The sequence below is a fragment of the Pelecanus crispus genome, chromosome 1 (genome assembly GCF_030463565.1).
Source record: "Pelecanus crispus isolate bPelCri1 chromosome 1, bPelCri1.pri, whole genome shotgun sequence".
Classification (NCBI taxonomy): Eukaryota; Metazoa; Chordata; class Aves; order Pelecaniformes; family Pelecanidae; genus Pelecanus; species Pelecanus crispus.
This window is the reverse complement of record NC_134643.1, coordinates 158,480,214-158,499,759: the sequence shown is the minus strand read 5'-3', so window position 1 is coordinate 158,499,759 and position 19,546 is coordinate 158,480,214. Positions and strand designations below refer to the sequence as shown.

Here is a 19,546-nt window from a genome sequence, read left to right as displayed (position 1 = left end):
TCCTAGGGCAGCATCACACACAAACTCATCACAGCAGGGACAGGGAATATAGTGAGACGTCCCTGTCACCGCTGGGGACTCATTTGCGCAGCCTGGCTCCACTCGTCATGCCCCTCACTCGGGACACTAGCTTTTTCTGATTTACAAAAGAAATCAGGAAAAGCATTTAAAAGCTATTTTCTTTCTTCTCTGGAGGTAGCTGGTAAATATAATCACTGGAAAATTCTTGAAAAATGGGATTTCCAGCTCCCAGGGGTGAGACCCCTTTATTCTGCAGCATTGCAGCCTGGGTTGCGCTGTGCCGTGGCTCTTGTCACAACAGGTCCCTTCCAGAGGGTGATGGTTTCCAGAATATGACTGCCTTTAAAGGGTCCCTGAAAGACACCAAAGAAAAGGCAGGCTATTGTTTGCAGAAGTAAATAAACGCAGGCACCCGTGCTACCACAGGGAACTGTTTAGTAGTAGGGGACACATGGAACATTGGCAAGCAGTGCCAGAGAACACACACGGTTTGTATTTTTGGCTGCTTACCCTGCGTGCTTTATCCTGCGGGCTTTTCTTCCTTTTTTTTTTTTTTTTTTGTTTGCATGCAATACCACACCTAGTTTGTTTTGAGTGTCACTTAGTGTAGGTATGCAATGGGGACCTGCTGACAGACAGTGGAATATGGAGGGATATTTGCACATCCAAACAACTTGCTTACACACAGCATCATGGTAAATGCTCTCTTGTGTGTGTTCTTCAGCCATGGGGTCCTTGGAGACCCAAATTTATTACAAAGTGCAGTGATATTGGAGAAATGTCATAATGTCAGTTGATCTACACTCACTTCTACAGTTAATCTGCTTTATTATTCCCTGTTCGCTCCATTGTTCCAGTAGTTATGAGCACATCAAAGTAGATAAATAGGAGAAAACAGGAAAGCTCTGCTCTCAGCTTTAGTATCTTGAGGGTTTTTTTAATACCAAGAGCAACTGGATCACATTTTGCAATCTAAACATTAATGTTTTATTTTCTTAAGCTGAGGCTGCTGGAATTTCGTACTTGTGCAAAAGCGGTACAATCACCATGTCCCTCTGCATCGACACCACAAAAAAGACGTCAAGCTAACATTAAACCCATCCTCTCAGAAGACTGAAACTTTCTACACCACATCAGCCGAGAGCTCCCACATGAGCAATACCGACACTCTTCCATGGGGGTTTCTAGTGACTTAAGCTTGTCAGTTTAAATTTATAATTCTGAAAGTTTTTTGAAAGAAAAACATGCCAAAAAAGTACTTTGGCTGGGCTCCCCCATCTCACTGGCTGCGTGGATGTGCAAAGCCAGCACCTCTCCTGCCAGGCGGCTCAGTGCCTCTCACATGAGCTCGTGGGATTCTTGGAAACACTGTGTCCCCACAGCCAGGAAGCAAGCAGCGCTGGGACATTGTGTAAATCTTCCTGTAAGTCAGTGAATGTTTCTTCGAGGTCCCAAAACAGGGAGGGGAGCAGCCTTCCTCAGCTGAATAAGCCTCCATTCATATTTAGCTGAGGTGACCCTTCCTTAGCCTTCACGGATCCTCCCTTCCAGTGATGCTGCTCCAGCAGCCCCCAGCTTGGGGAAAACTTCTCCAGGGGTGTCTGCTGCTTTTGGGATACACCCTGAAGCTGTCGTCAAACAGAAGCACTTGCTTACCACTTGCCAAAAGCGACCGATTTCTAAGAGGTTGGCACCTTGTCCTCAGGCCTGTTTCCATTCATAACATCTCCTGCCCCGTGCCTCTGCTGGGAGGGATGCTCAGGAAGGCAGAGCGCTGTTAACACCGGTGACAGGCCTGAATTGCCACCTATTTTTGACATAGGTGGGAAGACCGATCAATAGAAAAATCAAGAGTCCATCAGAAGAGGACAGCTCTCCAGCTCAGCTCCAAGGATGGTGGTCCTGCCGACACGCAGTTGTGGCTCCCCCATCTAGCTTCCGTATGCTGGTAAACAAAACCACGTGAAATAAAGAGTTTCAAACAGTTTGTTATAGATACTCGGCTCTGGCCCTCGGTAGGCTTGCGCTCTAGGTCCATTCAGCTAACAAGGTGCATGTGCCACATCTCCACAGGAAAGCAGCAGGAAGACACCAGTTACAGAAGATCGGTCTCAACACAGCCTTCCTCCAAAGGGTGGCTATTTTTCTCTCTGATGTGTCTCTGTCACTGGGACCCCAAAATCTTGCATCTTATCAGGTCCAATATGGTGTGTATGGGGCTCATTTTGCAACATGCTGCTCTACTCTTTTACAGAACCACTGGAGGAGCTTTTGGCAGGGCTAATTTCTTGTGCACAAACTGGACCACTATCACCCCATCTGCTGCCCTCCAGAGAAGCTTTCTTGACAAGGGTCTCACAATGGCTAATTTGATGAAGGAGAGATGACTGCCACGCCCAGAGGAGCTGCAGCCAGCCTCAGTCGGTGGGGAACCACATCAGGCTTTGTCCTACAGACTTTGACTCTCCGGCTGCCGCAGGCTTTGCATCTATTTGCAGCAACTGCAGTTAGCTCACAGAAGCATTGAATGGGGAGACACACTCCCACCTTCCGTGTCCAGCTATAAAGCACCTGGCTCGGGGGCTGCACTGCAGGGGCCTCATGTTATTTCTGACCCTTTGCACTGAAAGGGGACAACAAAACAAAACCATGTCTTTGGATTAAAGAGGTACCACCTGTGGCTCGGAGGAGACCCAGGGTGGGTGTGATACAGTGTGAAAGCAATCAGCGTGGCTTAAATCTGCCTAACATGGGGCACGAAGAGGCAGTGGCCTCACGATGGGTCCCCAGTCCTCTTTTATTTAGCAGCATAGAAGTACACTGCGGCGGGGCTGGAAACAAGCTGGTGAATGGGAATGAGAGGTTTCTAGGCCAGATCAGTTTTCCAAATTGTGAGTCTCTTCTAGTGTTTTGATGCTTGATCTTTTTTCAGGTCATATTGAAGGGAAGAGAGGATAGGTGGCATCCAAGGGGGGAAAGAACAGAATGATCAGGCCTCCTCTGGCAACTTATTGAGAGGCCTTGAGCAGTTTCTTTATGGCTCATTCTTTAACCTCACCTCCCGCAAGATAAGGCATGGTCTTTGTAGGGGCCAGCTGCAAAGCCTGCCAGCTGTGGTGGCTGCACCACTGTGGCCTCTCCTGCAGGGAGCTGGGCAACAGAGTTCAGAAGCGGTCCCTGTGCCAAAGAGCTCCCCATCCAAGATGGGTACGACATTTCGCCAGGTAACAGAAGGACAAACAGAAACTTTATATTGGACAAAAGTACTTCGTGAACCTTGCGCCTTTTAAGGCTCCCCCCCAGCCCCGCAAAAAAAAAAAAAAAATCCCGGTGTATGCAGCTGGATACATTGGATTTGACCAGCAGTAAGAGACTCCCATGGCAAGAGCCTCTCACGCCAGCGGTAAGAGAAACCCTGTCTGTCACTTGCAGGAGAAATAAAAGAGAAATAGGAGGGCAAAGTAGTTTTCTGTCTGGCCATGAGGTAGCACTGTTGAGCTATTCACAGCAAAACTCGAAGCTAATGAGCTCCAATTTTTACAAGTAGTGCTTCTGGAGTCACAAGCTGCCTGTCATTTTACATTGACCAGATCAAGAGATTAGGTTAACCACTGTGCTAATTCAGTTCTGGTGATGAGTCAGGCCATGCCTACCTCTCTTGGCCAGTTTTCCCCCTCTATGGTCTTTCCAATTTCTTACATGAAAATCAGCATTTTATTGATCTTGCTCACATCATGCCTTTTCCCAGGGTGTTTTCTGGGCACCTGGCAAGTGCTGGTGAATGCTGGCTCTACCAGGCTCTGAGCAGATGGGTGCTGTCCACAGCCAGCCCCACCACACAGCTCCCCAAGGGACAGAGGTTGAACAGAGAAAGCTGAACACACTCAGAGGGTGAGGAGGCAGAAAGTAGGGGCTCTAAAAAAAAATTTACAGGTTTGAATGGGGAACTGCATTGGAGCTCCTAGTTTCAGGCTGTAGCCAAAAGGGTTAATGTGGGGTTTTTTTAAGTCCATGAAGAAATAGGTAGAAACGGGAAAGAACTGGCAAATCTGTTCCTGGACAACCAGGTCCGATTATATTATCCACCTTTTGAAGATGTGGAAGAATTGGTGAAGAGTGGAGTTTGCTACCAGACAGAGACATTGTCTGGAAAGCATCTGATCATGGCCTACAGGATGTCCACTTTCCTCCAAGGCAGCCTCTCCGCATTGTTTTTGTATGCTGTTGCCAAGCAAATCGGTTGGTCAGAAGAGGGTGAAGAAATCCAGCTTGCAGAGACACCTTGCTGCCCCCCTGAAAGCCCATTGCTGTAAATGACATATTTCCTCCAGTAAAAATGATCTCAGGGAAAAGAATAGGAAAAGAAAGATTGTCTGACGAAAAGCTATTTCCATCAGCAGCTGCAAGGTTGATGAGACCTGTTCAAAGGCAATTGAAGCAATGCTACCCTTAGAGTTTCAAGGAGGCTGCATGAACATCAGATGAAGGTCTTCAGCCCTAGAAGACATTTACATCAGAAGAAATTATGCTCTCCAGATCTTCTAGGGACACAGGCTGTGCTGAGATCTGATGAGATTTACTTCCCTATGTAGCACTGCCAGGGGCACTATAAGCATTACCCAATATTTGTTGCTAACATACCTGATGTACAACTGGTTTGACAATGGCAGTGACTGATTTGGTTACAGCAAGAGATAGTGTTGTGCTGTTGAGGAATACAACAAGACTTTCCTTGAGCATGGGAAGCTGGTGGCAGATGTATGCTGGTAACTTGGAAGAAAACACGTCCATCCCATTACTGGAGGCAGGGCAGAGAGGGGAAAATGTTATTAGAGAACGATGGGGAAAAGAGGGGATTTTACCCAGCCTATTGACTATTCAGCAGCAAGCCTCATGCTTTATAAGATGGAAAATGACCTGTAGTTCCAACAAACACCATAGGGCTGCTGACGTGGAGGCAAGCCCTATGAGAGGAAAGCTATGGTGACCTTGGAATACTTTTTGGATGCCTCAGTCTAAGCTGGAGCAGCTGTGCTGCAGACAGCCCTACACTACTGAGGACTAAGTGGCAGCCCTCAGGGGTCAGCACTGCTCAGGCTCTTCAGCCCTCTGGCAGCCTGTCTGCGTGAAGGTTTGCTTGGAGGCTTTGGAGGAAGGCAGCTTGCTCATTTCTTTCATAATTCTTACACTGGACAGATGCGGCATCTTCAGACCCCCCTCACTGAATGGCCAGCTGCAGACAAAAATCTCACGCTCTAGTTCCTTCTAATCCTCTGAATATCTCAGTGAAAAACAGCCCTCTAGTTAAAATACTACAACGGCTCCATTCAACGCTGTTGATAGGTACCAAGTGCAGACAGTGGTGGCAGTGAGCAAGCAGTATTGATTCACATGTGTGGTGAGGGTACGTAAATGTCCCTCATCAAGCGATCCTCCTGCATCTGGCTCTACTGAATTTAGGCTAACAATGGCAACGATGGAGTCTGTGGCTATTTTTGCACCTTCCAAATCAGAGTTTTACAGACACAAGGACCAGTGGCTCTCAACAAGAAACGGACTAGGCAACAGAAAAGTTTGGGAACTGCTGTCCTGTGCTGAACGGGGTTTGGGGGTGTTATTTTTCAGCTTAGGATGCCATCTTTTAGTCTCGGTAGGATTTGAAAAGGTTTAAGACCACACAGGGCCTTCCTCCCATTAAGTGAAGCTGAGCAAGCTGAGCAGGATGCTGCTCCCTCTCTGGTCCAAGGGAACTGAGCTTACCTTACCTGGCTCCACAGCTCACCAGGGGCACTGAAGTCATGTCCCCTGGACTTGCCCCAGAAGCAGCTCCTTGGGGTCAGGAGCCGCACAGGCGGTGACAGATCAGCTCTGCTTCTCCACTTCCACAGCAGAAATGCACCATGCTCAGGAGTATGTACTTGGGATTTGCTCAGGGCTCAACCAGGCAGTCACCACCAGCAGCCCTCAGGGACGGGGTGAGGTGGGATCCTTCGTATCTGGTGGAGGGGGCGTAGGCATGCTCCCCTCGTGCCTCCCAAAGCCTTCAGGCAGGAGAGTGGCTTAGGGGAGAGAAGGAGACGGGATGCTGGAGGGATTATTCAGGGCAAAGCCTAATCCACCAAGTCCTTGCAACTGAATCTGAGTCTCATTTTGTTTGCTGACAGTTCAAAAGCCTGAGGGTAAAGCTTTTAAAATACATTTAACAAGAGAAAGTGTGTGTGACTCTTGGACTGGTGTAGGTGTTTCATCCACTCACTGTATCCAAAATGTCTCTCAGAGCCACCTTCCAGATCCCTACTCCTGAGTTAGGAGACAAAAGGCCTCCGTTAGCGAGTCCTAGACTACCAGACAACCTGGCTATCATAGAGCAGTCTAAAATATATCTGGATGGTGAGTGTTTGGGTGTGGGGCTCTCACTGCCTGAGGAAAAGGTGGTTTATCTCATGCATTATGCTGAGTGCTTAAAGCAAAAATGGAGCCACTCCTAGAGCACACAACTCTGCTTTCACTCACCCATGAAAGCAGCAGGGTTTGGAGATTGGCAACGGCAAAGTTTTAACCACCAGCAGGTTCCTCACAGCTGAATTTGCTCCCGTCTTTCTCATCTTTTTCAGTTGCCAAACTCAGAGAACTTCTCATTCATGGAAAATTTTTCTGCAAAGTTTTAGCCCAGAAGTGCCTTCCTCAGCCTTTGAAAACACGCACAGTAACACACAGCTCTCATTAGTGGGAAATGGCCTCTTTACTTTCTGTTGAGTGGAAATCTTCCAGCATCATCTCACCTGTGCCTCTTACAACAGAAACAGAACAGATGGCAGAAGAAAGAATATTGTATTTAACACTGGTTTCTTCTTCCTCTCATAGGCTTTTGCGTTTGCATCAGATGCATTTTGAAAAGAGCAGTCTGAGGACAGCCCCACTTCTCTGGTGCAAGATGAACTTACTTTCTGCATCACCCCCAGCCCTTCCCACCAAAACTGCTGCTTTGTATTATAAAAGCAGGACCCTAATGAAATAGCAAGGTAAAATTTAGGCCACAGAAAATGGGTGTGAGACAGACCAGCAGCAGGAACCTAAGTAGCAGACAGGGGTGAGAGCAGATATTCACCTAAATGCAAAGCTACACGTTGAAGGAAAAGGAATGTGGCTTCAGCGTAGCCCTTTAGCGATAACCATTACAGATCTCAGCCCCCCCCAGACCAACCACAGCGTCCTATAATGGGTGTTAGTCTTCTGTGTAAGGCGACCTGGATATATGAACAAACCAGGCTGAAGCTCTGTTTTTTCTGTTTTAATTAGCATCTGCTTTTCAGCTGGTCCTTGTCAGCCCTCACAGCCAAGGATGAGATGCTCCAGCATCTGGAGACAGACGTCTCAGCTAGCCAGTGCATAAAACATCCAGTCTCTGGCAACGTAGCCAAAAGCAGCCTGTGCCACAAACACGCAGCTCCTGCCAGCCCACCGCTGGCCAGCCCTGTCCTCGTGTCTGCCCAGGCGAAAGGCACAAACGCTGGCTGAGAATTGCTCTACTCCCAGGTCCCAGCGTTGGCTCAAAACTCAGGCAAACATTTCCGAAGAAGGGATATCTGCAGATGAAGCATCACGTGCTTTCCAGGGAAAACACACAGTGCAAACAAAAAGAAATCAGCTGGTCTGCACAGAGCAGGGGGGAAAAAGCCACACAGCTGGCGTGATTTATGCTGCCTCTTCCAGGATGTGCCCCGGAGAGGTGCTCCACAACCACACGTTACGGCCTCACCAGCGCCAGCCGGGCATACCTCTCTCTGGCAAACTCCCTGGGCTTGCACAGTCCTGCCAGAGGTGGCTGGTAGCATGTGGGGAGCGGGATCCGCTCCTCCCAGGAGAGCTGCCAGCAGCCACCCCCAATGCCACGGGAGGAGGTGACAGCAGAAGGGGCTGGGGGAGGTCAGGTTTGGGTTAAGGGGTGCCAGGGAAGAGGTCTGAATGCGTGGTGCCGGGCAAGGGCACATGAAAGAAGGCTGGTGGAGAAAGTTTCTCCCCCAGCCAGCTGAGGTCCAGATCCCTCCCCCAGACCAGGTCTGAGCAGCTCCTGAGACATGGTTGCGTGTTTAGCACAGCTCCTTCTCTCTCCTGCTTCTCCTGCCTCGTCCAGCCTGGGAGGAAAGAGGCAGAGATGGTTTGCCAGCAACTCTCTGCTGAGGACTCTGCACCACCAGAGAACCCCATCTGACCCCTGCAAATGAAATAGTAATGCACAAAGGATGCTTACTCCATCTTAAGGAAGTGCTTTATGGTTGTTCTGGGTCAGACAGCCGAGGGGCTCTGAAGAAGTCTTCACCTGATTATATTTCACAGCGCTGATCAAATATAGTATTATTCTTGTTTTGCTAGTGCTTGCAAAAACAATAGGAGGATACCCCTACTCCCAAATTTAAGAATGCCAGTATCCTTCATATTTTTTAGAAATCTTTTTTCAGACCTATTTTCAAAACATAAGTCCTTTGGGCCAGCTCTAACATGGATGCAATTGTTACTGTACTAATGCTGTAAGACCCTGTGGCCTTGGGTTTTCTTCCCACCCATCTCAAAATGACCATGGGGCCAGCTCTAGGTCTACGGTTCCCAAGCAGTGATCCACACCACGGGAATCGCTCGTGGCACTGGAGAGGTAAATATAAAGTTGTTTTCCAGTGTGAGTTTAACAATACGATGTACAGCTCACCCAGTCAAGGGGGTTTCCCTTCCCACGTTGGAAAAGAGTACAGAACAGGCAAATAGGGGGAGCAGAGATTCTTAAAATAAGATTGATATCATACCCATGCAATACAACAATAAGTACAAAGTAAACTGGAAGTAATAACCAGGAAATTCATCACTGCTCGGAAGCCCTAGATCTAAGTGATACCGCATGAGAATTGCCACCCTCATTTTGATCCATTTGACAGTGCTGAGGGAACAAGGGATTTACCTTTCTTGTCTCTGGCTGTCCTCTGCCAAGCAGCAATATCCTTTTTTCCAGTACCAAGTACCAAATTAAAAGCACCGTGGACACACCACGCAAGGCTCAAACCTATCTGCTCGGATGCACTCAGCCAGTTTGAGCTTGTTTGGGAGGGGGCACTTTGTCCTGGCAGCCTTCACGGTGCATCAGGCGCTGTCTGAGCAGCTCCAGCTTTGTACCTTACCAGGTGCTGTCCTGTCCCGCCACAGCAAGAAGAACAAAAATCTGGTTCAAGCCTGCAGAGTGTGTTCTGGCAAGCTCAGTGGGAACCCAAGCTGCTCTCGCACCCCATCTGGGTCAATCGTGCGGCACCAGCTGAGCCAGTAATGCACAGAGCCAGTGCTGGTGCCCACAGAAAAGAGCTCAGGAGCTTCGCCTGGTTGGGATGGTTGCAAAAGAGGGCAGGCTGAGCAGTGCTGTGGGGTTGAGGGACGGATCCCGCATGAGAGCACCCCCACCTAGCGGCATGACCGACCCTGCGGCACCCAAGGCGGGAGGGAAAAAGCCTGTGAGGAGAACCAGGGCTTGCAAGAAAATCACGGCTGCAACGAGGAGGGTGAGTAGAGAAGAGCGACAACGCACATCACGGCAGCCGGGCTTCTCTCCTGTCACCCTGGGTGGCGTTCGCCTCACCAGCTTTAGATATCTTACCATAAGCTCAACATGCTGGAAGCAATCATGCCGGGTTCCTTGCTGTCAACAGAAGGGAATTGGAAATTTTTAGGGTTTTATTAATTTCATCCTAGGGTAGACATCTAAATTGTGAGTCACACTCTAGAGGGGCCTCTTTCTCTCCCCCAACTATTAAAGGAGGCTGAATGAGTAACTGAAATGTCAGCATCTACACAGTAGACATCTGCATTTGGAGAGACCGATCCCATCTTCTTTGTCTTATAGCTGTTATTGAATTAATTCGGAATACAGATCTTACTTCCTGTGGATGTCAACGAGACATCAGAAATCGCCTGGTTAAGTGACATTCAAACAGTGCTGTAAGAGTTTTATATGAACATACTCAGTAGAACATCATTTCCCATCCCCTGCGAAAGAAAACCCACTTCTGATTAGTGCAGTTTCAAAGCTCTTAGTCTCAGTTTTTGAACACTCACCCCCTACTACATACAAATATTCAGATGAGTGAGTTTTTACAGACAAGGATGCTCGCACAATTGCCTATGGCACGGAAATACTTCTCTTTGCACCCCATCAGCTCCAAGCAGCACCACGGTTATTGTATTTGGAAGGGAAGAAAAAATAAAAATATTCCACAGAGAGGTCACCAGCTCCATTCCTCTTCCGCTGCAATGTTGTATCACCACCCAGGCGGCCTCCTTGACCAAGCGGTGCTGCCCCACAGACAGAGGTACCATCAGGGGCGGTCAAAAGATCTGTTTGATCTGAGAGGGAGGTGGGATGAGGTGGGCCCCAGAGGTCCCTTCCACACAGAGTCTTTCAGTGATTCTTTAATTAGTGATGGCAACCAGGACTAGGGCAGAGGTGAACAAGAGGTCTGAGACATGGGAAGGGGCAGCAGGCTGGGCCTGGCAACTGGGACAAGAGGAAGGTGCTGGGAAGCAGGGGTGGGTGGAGGCAAGGGGTGCTGGCGCCAGCCAGGGAGAAGAGATGGGGACAGTTTTGGAAGGGCAGGAACAACCAGGAAGGACTGGCAGATGAAGTTGCGTCAGGCAGAGCAACCTTGCCTGCAGAGCCTGGAAGGACTCCGAGCAGCCCCATTCCGTGGCACCTACCTGCAGGGAGCCAGGGGAGAAGTGCCCCGCTCTCCTCCGCGCTGGCCCCAGGCAGCTGCAGGTGGTCCACGCACACAGGGCTGTGTGGTTGCTCACCGCGTTTTCACCCAGGTGCTGTTCTGAGGAACACAACAGAAACCAACAGCTCTTCCTCACGGCAGGAAGTGCTTAGGGAGGAGAAACAGGCAGAGGAAATGAATTACTGAACAGCTTGATTAAGGGAGCATCGTTCAACTTTGGCTTTGGGAGCCTGGTGGGCAAAACCAGCTCTCATTCTTCTGCTTGAGCCTGCCCAAGGCCTCTCGGCTCTTGTTTTACGTCGACTGTGTCAGGTCCCACCCTAAGAGCCGAGCAGGCTCTCAAACACCAGGGCACTTGGTCCCTTCCAGCCCAGGAGGATGGGTCCTGCCTTCCTCCAGCCCCCATGCCTTCCTCTTCTTAATGCGACTGGCTGATACTACCTGCCCAGGCCTGCCAGTTTCTTCACCCCCTCTCTTCTGCACTCGCAACTTCTAAGTAAAGCGAAAGCATCAGCTCTCTCTTTCTGACACCAAAATAACTTGGGCACCAGCTACCCTCTGCTGAGAATCAGTGCCAAGTCCCCTCAGAGGGTTCTCCAAACTACTCCGTTCGAGGGCTTTTTGCTTACCATTCCCCCTTCCTGCCACCTTCAATAGAAATTATGCCAAGGGGACTTCTCTGGAGTAAAAAAAGGATGACATTTTTCAGACAAACGAGGTTCAGGCCCAGCTCTCCAGTGGGAAACCTGCCTCTGAGCCTGTGGCAGTCTTCACCAGGGGAATTCAAGGCAGCAAAGAGCTGGTGGGGAGAGTGCCGGAGCAACTATCGCAGGTCCAGCTCCTTGGTGAACCCTGAGGGAACATGGTACTGTGCCAGCAGGAAGAGCCTGGTCTTGGAGCTGAATTTCTCTCTGTTTTTGCCTGGTTCTCATGCTAGAAGGACAGCAGGACCCTTGAGCAGCCACGGGGCTGCCCACGTAGACAACACAAGAGATGGGGACAGGGATCACCTAAACAATAGTGCATTTTGGGGGGGGAGGAGACATATGCAGGTGATACTGGCTTCAGAAGAAGGTGGTATCACAGATGGCGCTGTGCATCAGCGATTTTAGTAGGGAGCATGAGGTGGTATGGTGCTGGAAGCAAATGGATTTGGAGCATAGCTAGGAGACGCATACACTCTGGTGGCAAAGCTGTCTGGAGTGGCTTGTCCCCACCTCATCAGATGTGCTGAGGCAAGCGTTTGTGAGACTGCTGTAAACCTGGTCAGGTAGATGGTCCAGGTTTTTCCAAAATCTCCCCCTCTTTTACCAGGTCCCAATTATTTCACCAATTCAGTTGCATCAATGCTATTAATGGGATGCTGAACCACAGCCAGGGCGGGGGAGCAGGAATCTCTTTAAGGGGGCTTTACCACCAAAGAAAACATACCATGGGGTTGTCCTCATAACACCATGGCTCAGCGGGAGGCGAAGCATTTGCATCTCCAGACATCACAGATGAGCCTGACTATTTTTAAAGTTGCTTTTCTCAGCTGTGAGCCTCTCCAATCATTCCCATCACGGGAATAGGATGTCATGTCTGCCAGAGGATGGCTTCTGGAGGGGATGAGAAGTAGGAATTATAGCTGAGCTGTAACACAGAAAAACTTGCTAAAGAAAGCAAAACACAAGGTGTTTCATGGTGGCCTTCTTTGTGCACAGATTCTGTTTTCATCAAGTGAGTTATTTCCCTTTTTCTTCCCCTGTAATTCATGAAATTCCCTTCCTTTATTCGTGTCAGCAGATTTCTCTACAAAAACATGATGACTACAGTTTTAGTTTTCATCCCCAGAGAAATACATGGCTACACTTATCCAAAGCGCCTTTCTTAATCAAATACATTTATTTATTCATACCTCTGGTAGCTGATGGCAACCCTGTGTACCATTGTCACCTCTATCAAGACTTACTTGTTTTCATGTAAGAGTCAATATCCAGGCAGTACATTTGTTGTGGCCTCAAGTGAATAATAAAAAACATATTTCCTTTTGACAGCTTTAGGGCAGAACAGTGCAACTGTGACAGAGTTTAAAGATGTTGAGTGAATTTAGTAAAATTAGTCAGACACCATACAGGCCCCACACTTGTGGAGAGAATTTGCCCTCGACATTAACTAGAACTGTGTACATCTGGGGTATGTTTTTGGCAAGATTCAGCATAGCAATGTTTTCAAACTAGTAAAACTTTTTACCATTTAAAAGTTCTTTACACTTAGCCCAGGCTGCTGGTGAGCCTTTTGTTTAATCAACACATCCACATTAACTTTGCAGGCAAACCTGCTAACGCCAGGCAACTTTGTGGTTAAAAGTAATAGTTATGCGCAAACAAGATAAACCCAACGATTTGAACATTTCGGGTAAATTAGGGTGACTCAAATGGAGCAGTAGATGAGAAATAGGAATTGAAACAGAAAGGCATGTGTGATGTGTTCAGAAGTTAAGAGGGCTGGTTTCCATCCTTAGGATGAATCTCCTAGGATCCTGTTTTATTTTAGTTTGTTTTAGGAACCCAGAACAACTATTTGCTCCCTGATGGCTCCTTCCAGTCTTTTCTTACACAGTCCAGATCCAGAATCTTACACACGTAGGAATACAGCACTTTGGTCTTAAAATCTTCTTTTCCTCGGTACTCACTTGAGCTTTGGAATAATTTATTTACTGTTTAATGACTTTAGCTCAGAGCCGGAAAGAAATGTCTTTTCCAGTCAGCCTGCTAGCCTTTGTCTCCAGCTGTAATGAATACAGAAGGTGGCTCGTGGGAAGATGCTGTTCTTTACCTCCAAGCACTGCTCAGCATCAGTCCCAGTCCATGACTGCCCTATGTCAGAGTCCTCCCGTGGCACCCATTTCCTGGAGCTAGTAACGGGGACTGGCAGGGCTCACGCGTTCTCCTGCTATCCAGGCCAGCTTCTCACAGAGTCCTTTATAAGCATGCTTAGAGAATTACAAGTTGAAATGACCTCCTTGAAACTGCGTGGAGTATTGCAGAGAAGGGATGGAGATGGGAATCATATCGACGTTCATGTGCCTCAGACAGCTGTGTCGCACAGCCAGCCGCCTTAGCCCCAAAATCAGCTTCTCGTGTAGACAGACGTTCTCACCAATTTCTCAGAGCTTCTCAGATGGCAGTTGCTGACACTTACTCCCATGAGCCTTGTAAGGGTGTGGTGGGCCCTGGGTGCTCTCTGCATTACCTGCATGCCATGCCCATGGCACGTTGTGCTTTTCTTTTTTTTCCATTTGGCAATTTTTACAAGGAAACATTTCCGGACAAGAACCATGTTCTTCAACGCTCTCATCCATACACAGACCTCATTAAAATCTTACAGGGTGAAGAACCAAGTGCCACTGGTGCCAACAGAGCTTTGAGACATCACTGGCACTTGCAAGGCTTGTCGCTCCTGCTGCCCAAATGCTGCATCCCAGCACAGCTTCAGACACAACAGCCACAGCATGAAAAGACCTTCACAGTGATTTGTCATCACTGCAGCAGCAGCTCTCCATCTCTGCTGCATCCACCTAGAAAACACACACACACACAAGATTTTTATCTGTCAGCTAAACTCACGCCCATTGCCTTAGGAAACTTTAACAGGAATCTTGACTTCGGGTGTGCAGTTTCACAGCCAAATCTCCCAGTCTGAACTCTTCTGAAATGCATAAAGACATTTGCCTGGCCAGAGACACCACCTCCTTTGAACTGGAACGGACACAGACCAGGGCCACTCGGGTCTTGTCGCCAGGTCAGCCGTGCCCTAGCGCGCTGGTTCAGTGAGGGAGAAAACAGGCACCAGGATCTTCCTTGGCACCAGGAGTCTCAGGAGAGAACACCTTGGCTTCTTAATTTTTTTTCTGTCAGAAATAATTTTCTTGCCTTTCAGGCTGGGATAGAGAAAGAAAGAAAAGTGACCTCACATGCTTACTTATGGCTATGCTTTTTTTTTTTTTTCTTTTTTTAATATTATTTTCTTCATTCCAGATATAAGGGATGCTGTCCCAAGTGTCCCTATCAAGTCATCTGTCTTGTGGGCAGGATTTGCCAAGTATTTCTGAAGATAACATCAGAAACATATGCCGCAGACAGACAGGAGACAGACACTAAGCAAGTAGCAGAAGCCCAGTTTTACCACCACAACCCCCCAGCCCCCAACCCTGTTAATTAAAGTTACACCGTAAGAAAAACAGCTTTCAAAGATTTCCTATTGACTTAAGCTAAGACATGTTAGCAGGAAAACAAAATTATTGTATACACTGGGTGAGATCGAGTGGAAAGGAGACAGACCTGGGAATGGTGTTATAGTCATTTTGCATTTAACTCTGCTCATTTCTTACAAATCCTGTGTCAGTTTACTACCTCATCTTACTTTTGTTTTTAAAACAAGGTTTACAATTCCTCAGCAAAAACACATGCTTGTATAGTTGTGGTCAAGTTCACCTTCACCAAGACACTGGTGATGTGTCTTCCACCATCAGCTTGGTTTTCTTTCCTGGCTGTGGTCTACCTGTCAAACCACAACTGTCACTCAGCTAGAGCATGCCTGCAGAAGCTCTTCTCCAGAAGTTTCTCAGAAATGCACGCCTGTGTTCTAGTGACAGAGACACCCAATACAGCGGCAGGAGTTAACTTGAGCTAGACTAACACACACGGAATGAGCTGGTCAACAGCTTTCTATCCCAGACGGGCTACCGCCTGGCCTTCCTGCAAACACTCCCCAACGCAACCGGTGAGTGCAGCTGTCACACAATGCCTCAGAGCCAAAGCTTAGTCCATGAGTACCCAAAAAAGAACTGGTTAAGCTCCAGAAGACTGACTTGCAGGAACCTCAGCATGCCCAAGGTTTTGCCGCAGAACAGGCCCTATTCAGAAGGGTGGTGGTTCCCCAGGGTCATGAGCCAATCTACATGCGGGGTGCTGTGCTCTCAACTCTTTCCTCCTGTCCTTTCAACATGGACTCACCCCACCCACAGCAACAGCTGTGTAATAGCACAAGGAACCAGTTCAAAAGGCTGATGTAGGCGAGCAGTAACTGCTTTCTTTGCTAGAGTAGTTTGTGGCTGGCTCAGGTGCCCAATCTGGTTCACTGCAGAGTCCCACGGGTGCAATGGTGATCCAAGAAAGGGGTGGGGATGGGAGGAGGAGCGGGGATGGGACTTGGCAGCCCCAACAGAGATTAGCTGACACTCACAAGGACCCCCATCCATGGTGCAACTCTGAATAGCAGATACTGTGCCAACAGGCACCCTGGTGGCCACTGTGAATCTAAACAGACTCCGAATGTGCACACAGTTTTCAGAAATAAAACATTCCTTTTAATTGGCAAGTAGAACACACATTACAGGTAATTAGTATTTTATAAACAATATTAAGTTACAAATACATGTTAAAAATTGCAGTTCATGGCAGCTAAAAGCTTGGAGTCCAAAATGCATCTCTGCAATGCTTCATTACTTCCCTTTCCCCAATCTGCTGGGTGAAGATGAATAAAAGATCATTTATTGTCTACTAGGAGGTGGTCTACTATATACTCAAACAAAAAACAAACCTCATTCCTAAGAGCATCACTAACAAACAGAGGCAAAGTACTTCAGCCATCTTAAATCATGTCAGATGCAATGAGGACACAGTTAAGAGTTACTCTGTAACATTTTAAGCGAAGATACAGATATCTTCACATGAAACTAGTAGTTCAATGCTTTCTGATCCAATTCAGCTTTAAACCAACACTAGCTTCCACCCCACAGAAGCTTAAAGTCCATCATGCAGGCTTCCGTGCCATCAAAGCTAGATGTTTACAAATCAGACCCTAATACAGAGGAAAGTTACGGTGTACAACTAAACAGCATACATAAATACATATCTTATATTTAGCAGATCTTTATTCCTCTCCTTAATGTCTTTTGTTGGTATTTGTGAGATACACAGCTCATTCCATTTTCACTACTCTCAGAATATTAACAAGTTACCATTATGCGTGTTAATATACTAAATATCCTTTAACAAGTCTCTTTAAAAAAGTATTTAAAAACATTTTTGGAAAAGTAGAAATCTATTTTCCAGAAAAACAAGTGGTATTAGGATAGCATGGACTCCAGTGCTTAAACATCCTTTCAGAGAAAACCCATCTTGACAGCTTTTGTGCTTGGGAGTCAGTGTGTCTCAGCTGCCAGACTCGTGTTCTATTCGTCCTTCTTGCTGTGGTGGTAAAAGGTCATCAAAATCCGCTTACCTTGCCTTTCAGTTGGCAGACTTTCAAAGATTACCATTCACTGGACTGCATAAGAGACACGTAGCTTTGACATAAGTTCATTCCTTTCTCACTCATATTTATGAGAGTCAGTTTTATTATACTGCTGAGATTGCATCTTCAAAACCAGTCTGCTGAATGCGGCTGGAGAAATGACTTTGTATCTCAAAAATATCAAGAGTACCATTCAGATCTGAATTTCTATTAAAAACTGTGCACATTTAGCAAAAATTATGCTGCTGTAAAAACAAAAGGCCTGCTCCTTGGCCTGCTCAGAATACAAGCTACAACACAAGAGATTACACCAGAGGTTTTTTCTCTGCTTCTTTTCTAAATGCAGGCATTAAAAGTAGAGTGTTACTAAGCTTTTCCTAAGAGAGCACGCAGGGGTGGTGACATAATATACATTAATCTGGAACAAAAAACAGTAACAAACAACCATTCTAGAAAATGCTGCATATTAGCAGCACGCTTGGTTTCTGAAACATAAGGAATTGCATTGGAGTTGTCAAGATGAAGTCCACACACCTTGATCATTGAACTGATCACTAGATTCCAAGAAACCAAAGCAAATTTAAAAATACACATGACAACAACTGCCTAGAAGGCAGAGTTTTATCATCTGTCAATAGCCAGATGAATAAAGTGCATAGCAACTATTATAACAGTTTCTTGAAAAGAGAATACGTTTAGCAAGTCTCAAAGTTTGTAAGCTTGACACTTATCCATACATTTTGCTACATGTGTGGCTTCCCTTTTGTTTTGCTATTTAGCTTCACTGATCGACCCTTCAGCGTTGTCCTGTGACTTCCTTTGCACTTCATATGGAATGTGCTGAGATCTCCGACTGCTGCCTGATGTACGTCTGGAAGCTCTTGTCACCAATGGGATGTTCTCTAAAAGAAAAGAAAAAAAAAAAGGAAAAAGTACGATACACAGAATTTTCTGTCAGGACATCAAAATCTCAGAATGGAAAGGGAACAGACAAAACCTTTTCCCTAAGTTTGATTTTCAAAGTTGTAATTGTAATGATAAAACTGCATCTTACTTGAACTGGAAGACCTGACTGATTGAATTGATCCTCTTTTTTGTCAGCCATGCGCAGAATGTTCCTTTAATGTGTACACAAAATACAGTCATGTGGCTGTATCAGCCACTCTCCCTATATTTAAACCAACACTCTAAAATAAGCTGGTAAGTACATCTATCTTCTGGTATTTACTCCTCATTCCACAAGCACAGGTTCAAAATTAAAAAAAAAACACCCCAAACCCACAAAACCCAAACCACAAAACCAAAACCAACCCCCCCACTTATTTTTACGAATGAAACTGCATTAAAAAATAAGCATTTAAAAATTCCTTACACTCCTTTAAAATATTGTGATATCACTCCTAAGTCACAACCTACTTGTATGTATTTGCAGGATCTTTTTTGAACATTAATATGGTGCAGGCCAGAACATAAGCAAGGGAAATACTATTTCCCAGGACTGCTCCCCTGTTTGGGCAACCCATTGTACTTACTGGCTTCCATATTTTGTCTTCTTAAATTTATCTCTCTTATATTGAGCATGCTCCTGCTCTAAAGTTCCAACGCCTTCAATAATCAGCTTTAGTGTTTTATATGTCTCCTTAGGGTCATCAATGATGAATGTAGAATATTCTTCCTCTTCAGGTCCGTCATACACAGATTTGCTGCCACAGGCCTCTGGGGGAAAAAAAACGAAGTACGGGAATAGGTATCAGGCAGGGGGAAAAAAGTGAGACAAGCAGACTAAAAATACTCAGTCTGGGGTTCATAGAGTTCCTTGGTTTGCTTCCATATGACCACCACAGAACTGTGGCTGACAGCAACAGCAACAGCAGCAGGAGTTCCCTGTCCTTTTGCTGGGCTGTTGGTAGGCACAGAGGCTGTCCCATGCCCGTCCCCTCCTCCTTGTCTCATAAGGAAAGGGAAGCAAGGCTGGCAGCTGCTCCTGGCTTGGTGCAAAGCTGTCCTTTGCTGCACAGGCAATGCCTTCATCTCAATTAGCACTAGCAGTACCCCATGCACACACTTTGGGAACTCTGACACAGGCCTAACTCTGCTGCTGTGCTGCAGGGTTGCACTGCACGAAGTCAAGTATTCACTTGTGAGAAGGACAGGTTCCATCCCCAGGCAGCAGCTAAGCAGCAAGTACAGGACTGCACAACAGACTGAATTCAAAACCATTACAGGTTGAAGTAGTCATGTAAGGTGTTTTACCACATTACCCCTAAAAGATTCATACAATAAGCATAAGTCATGACTACTGCCTGGCTGCCTGCTTAAGTACATATCCTAAAAAGGATCAAGTCATACTACCTTCCTATCTTACCAGGGAGCCTTCCTGGCTAAGAGATCAGGACACTGATTACGCATGAACATCTGCAACAGACTGATCATGTGATCTACTTCTGCATTGTAGCTGAGTGTGTTAGAAGGGGAGAGAGAATATTTTACTTTGT

General features: G+C 46.8%; 1 protein-coding gene across 1 annotated transcript in view; it reads right to left on the bottom strand.

Annotated features, from left to right (window-relative positions):
• Positions 1-16,143: 16,143 nt before the first annotated feature.
• The window catches only part of RASA3 (RAS p21 protein activator 3), a 142,027-nt gene continuing 138,624 nt past the window's right edge, over positions 16,144-19,546 (bottom strand). The window contains exons 23-24 of the mRNA XM_075727066.1: positions 18,584-18,767; positions 16,144-17,953 (exon numbers count right to left, since the gene is read on the bottom strand). Coding sequence (XP_075583181.1) covers positions 17,878-17,953; positions 18,584-18,767 — 260 coding nt within the window. The 3' untranslated portion in view covers positions 16,144-17,877. The remainder of the gene's footprint in view (positions 17,954-18,583; positions 18,768-19,546) is intronic.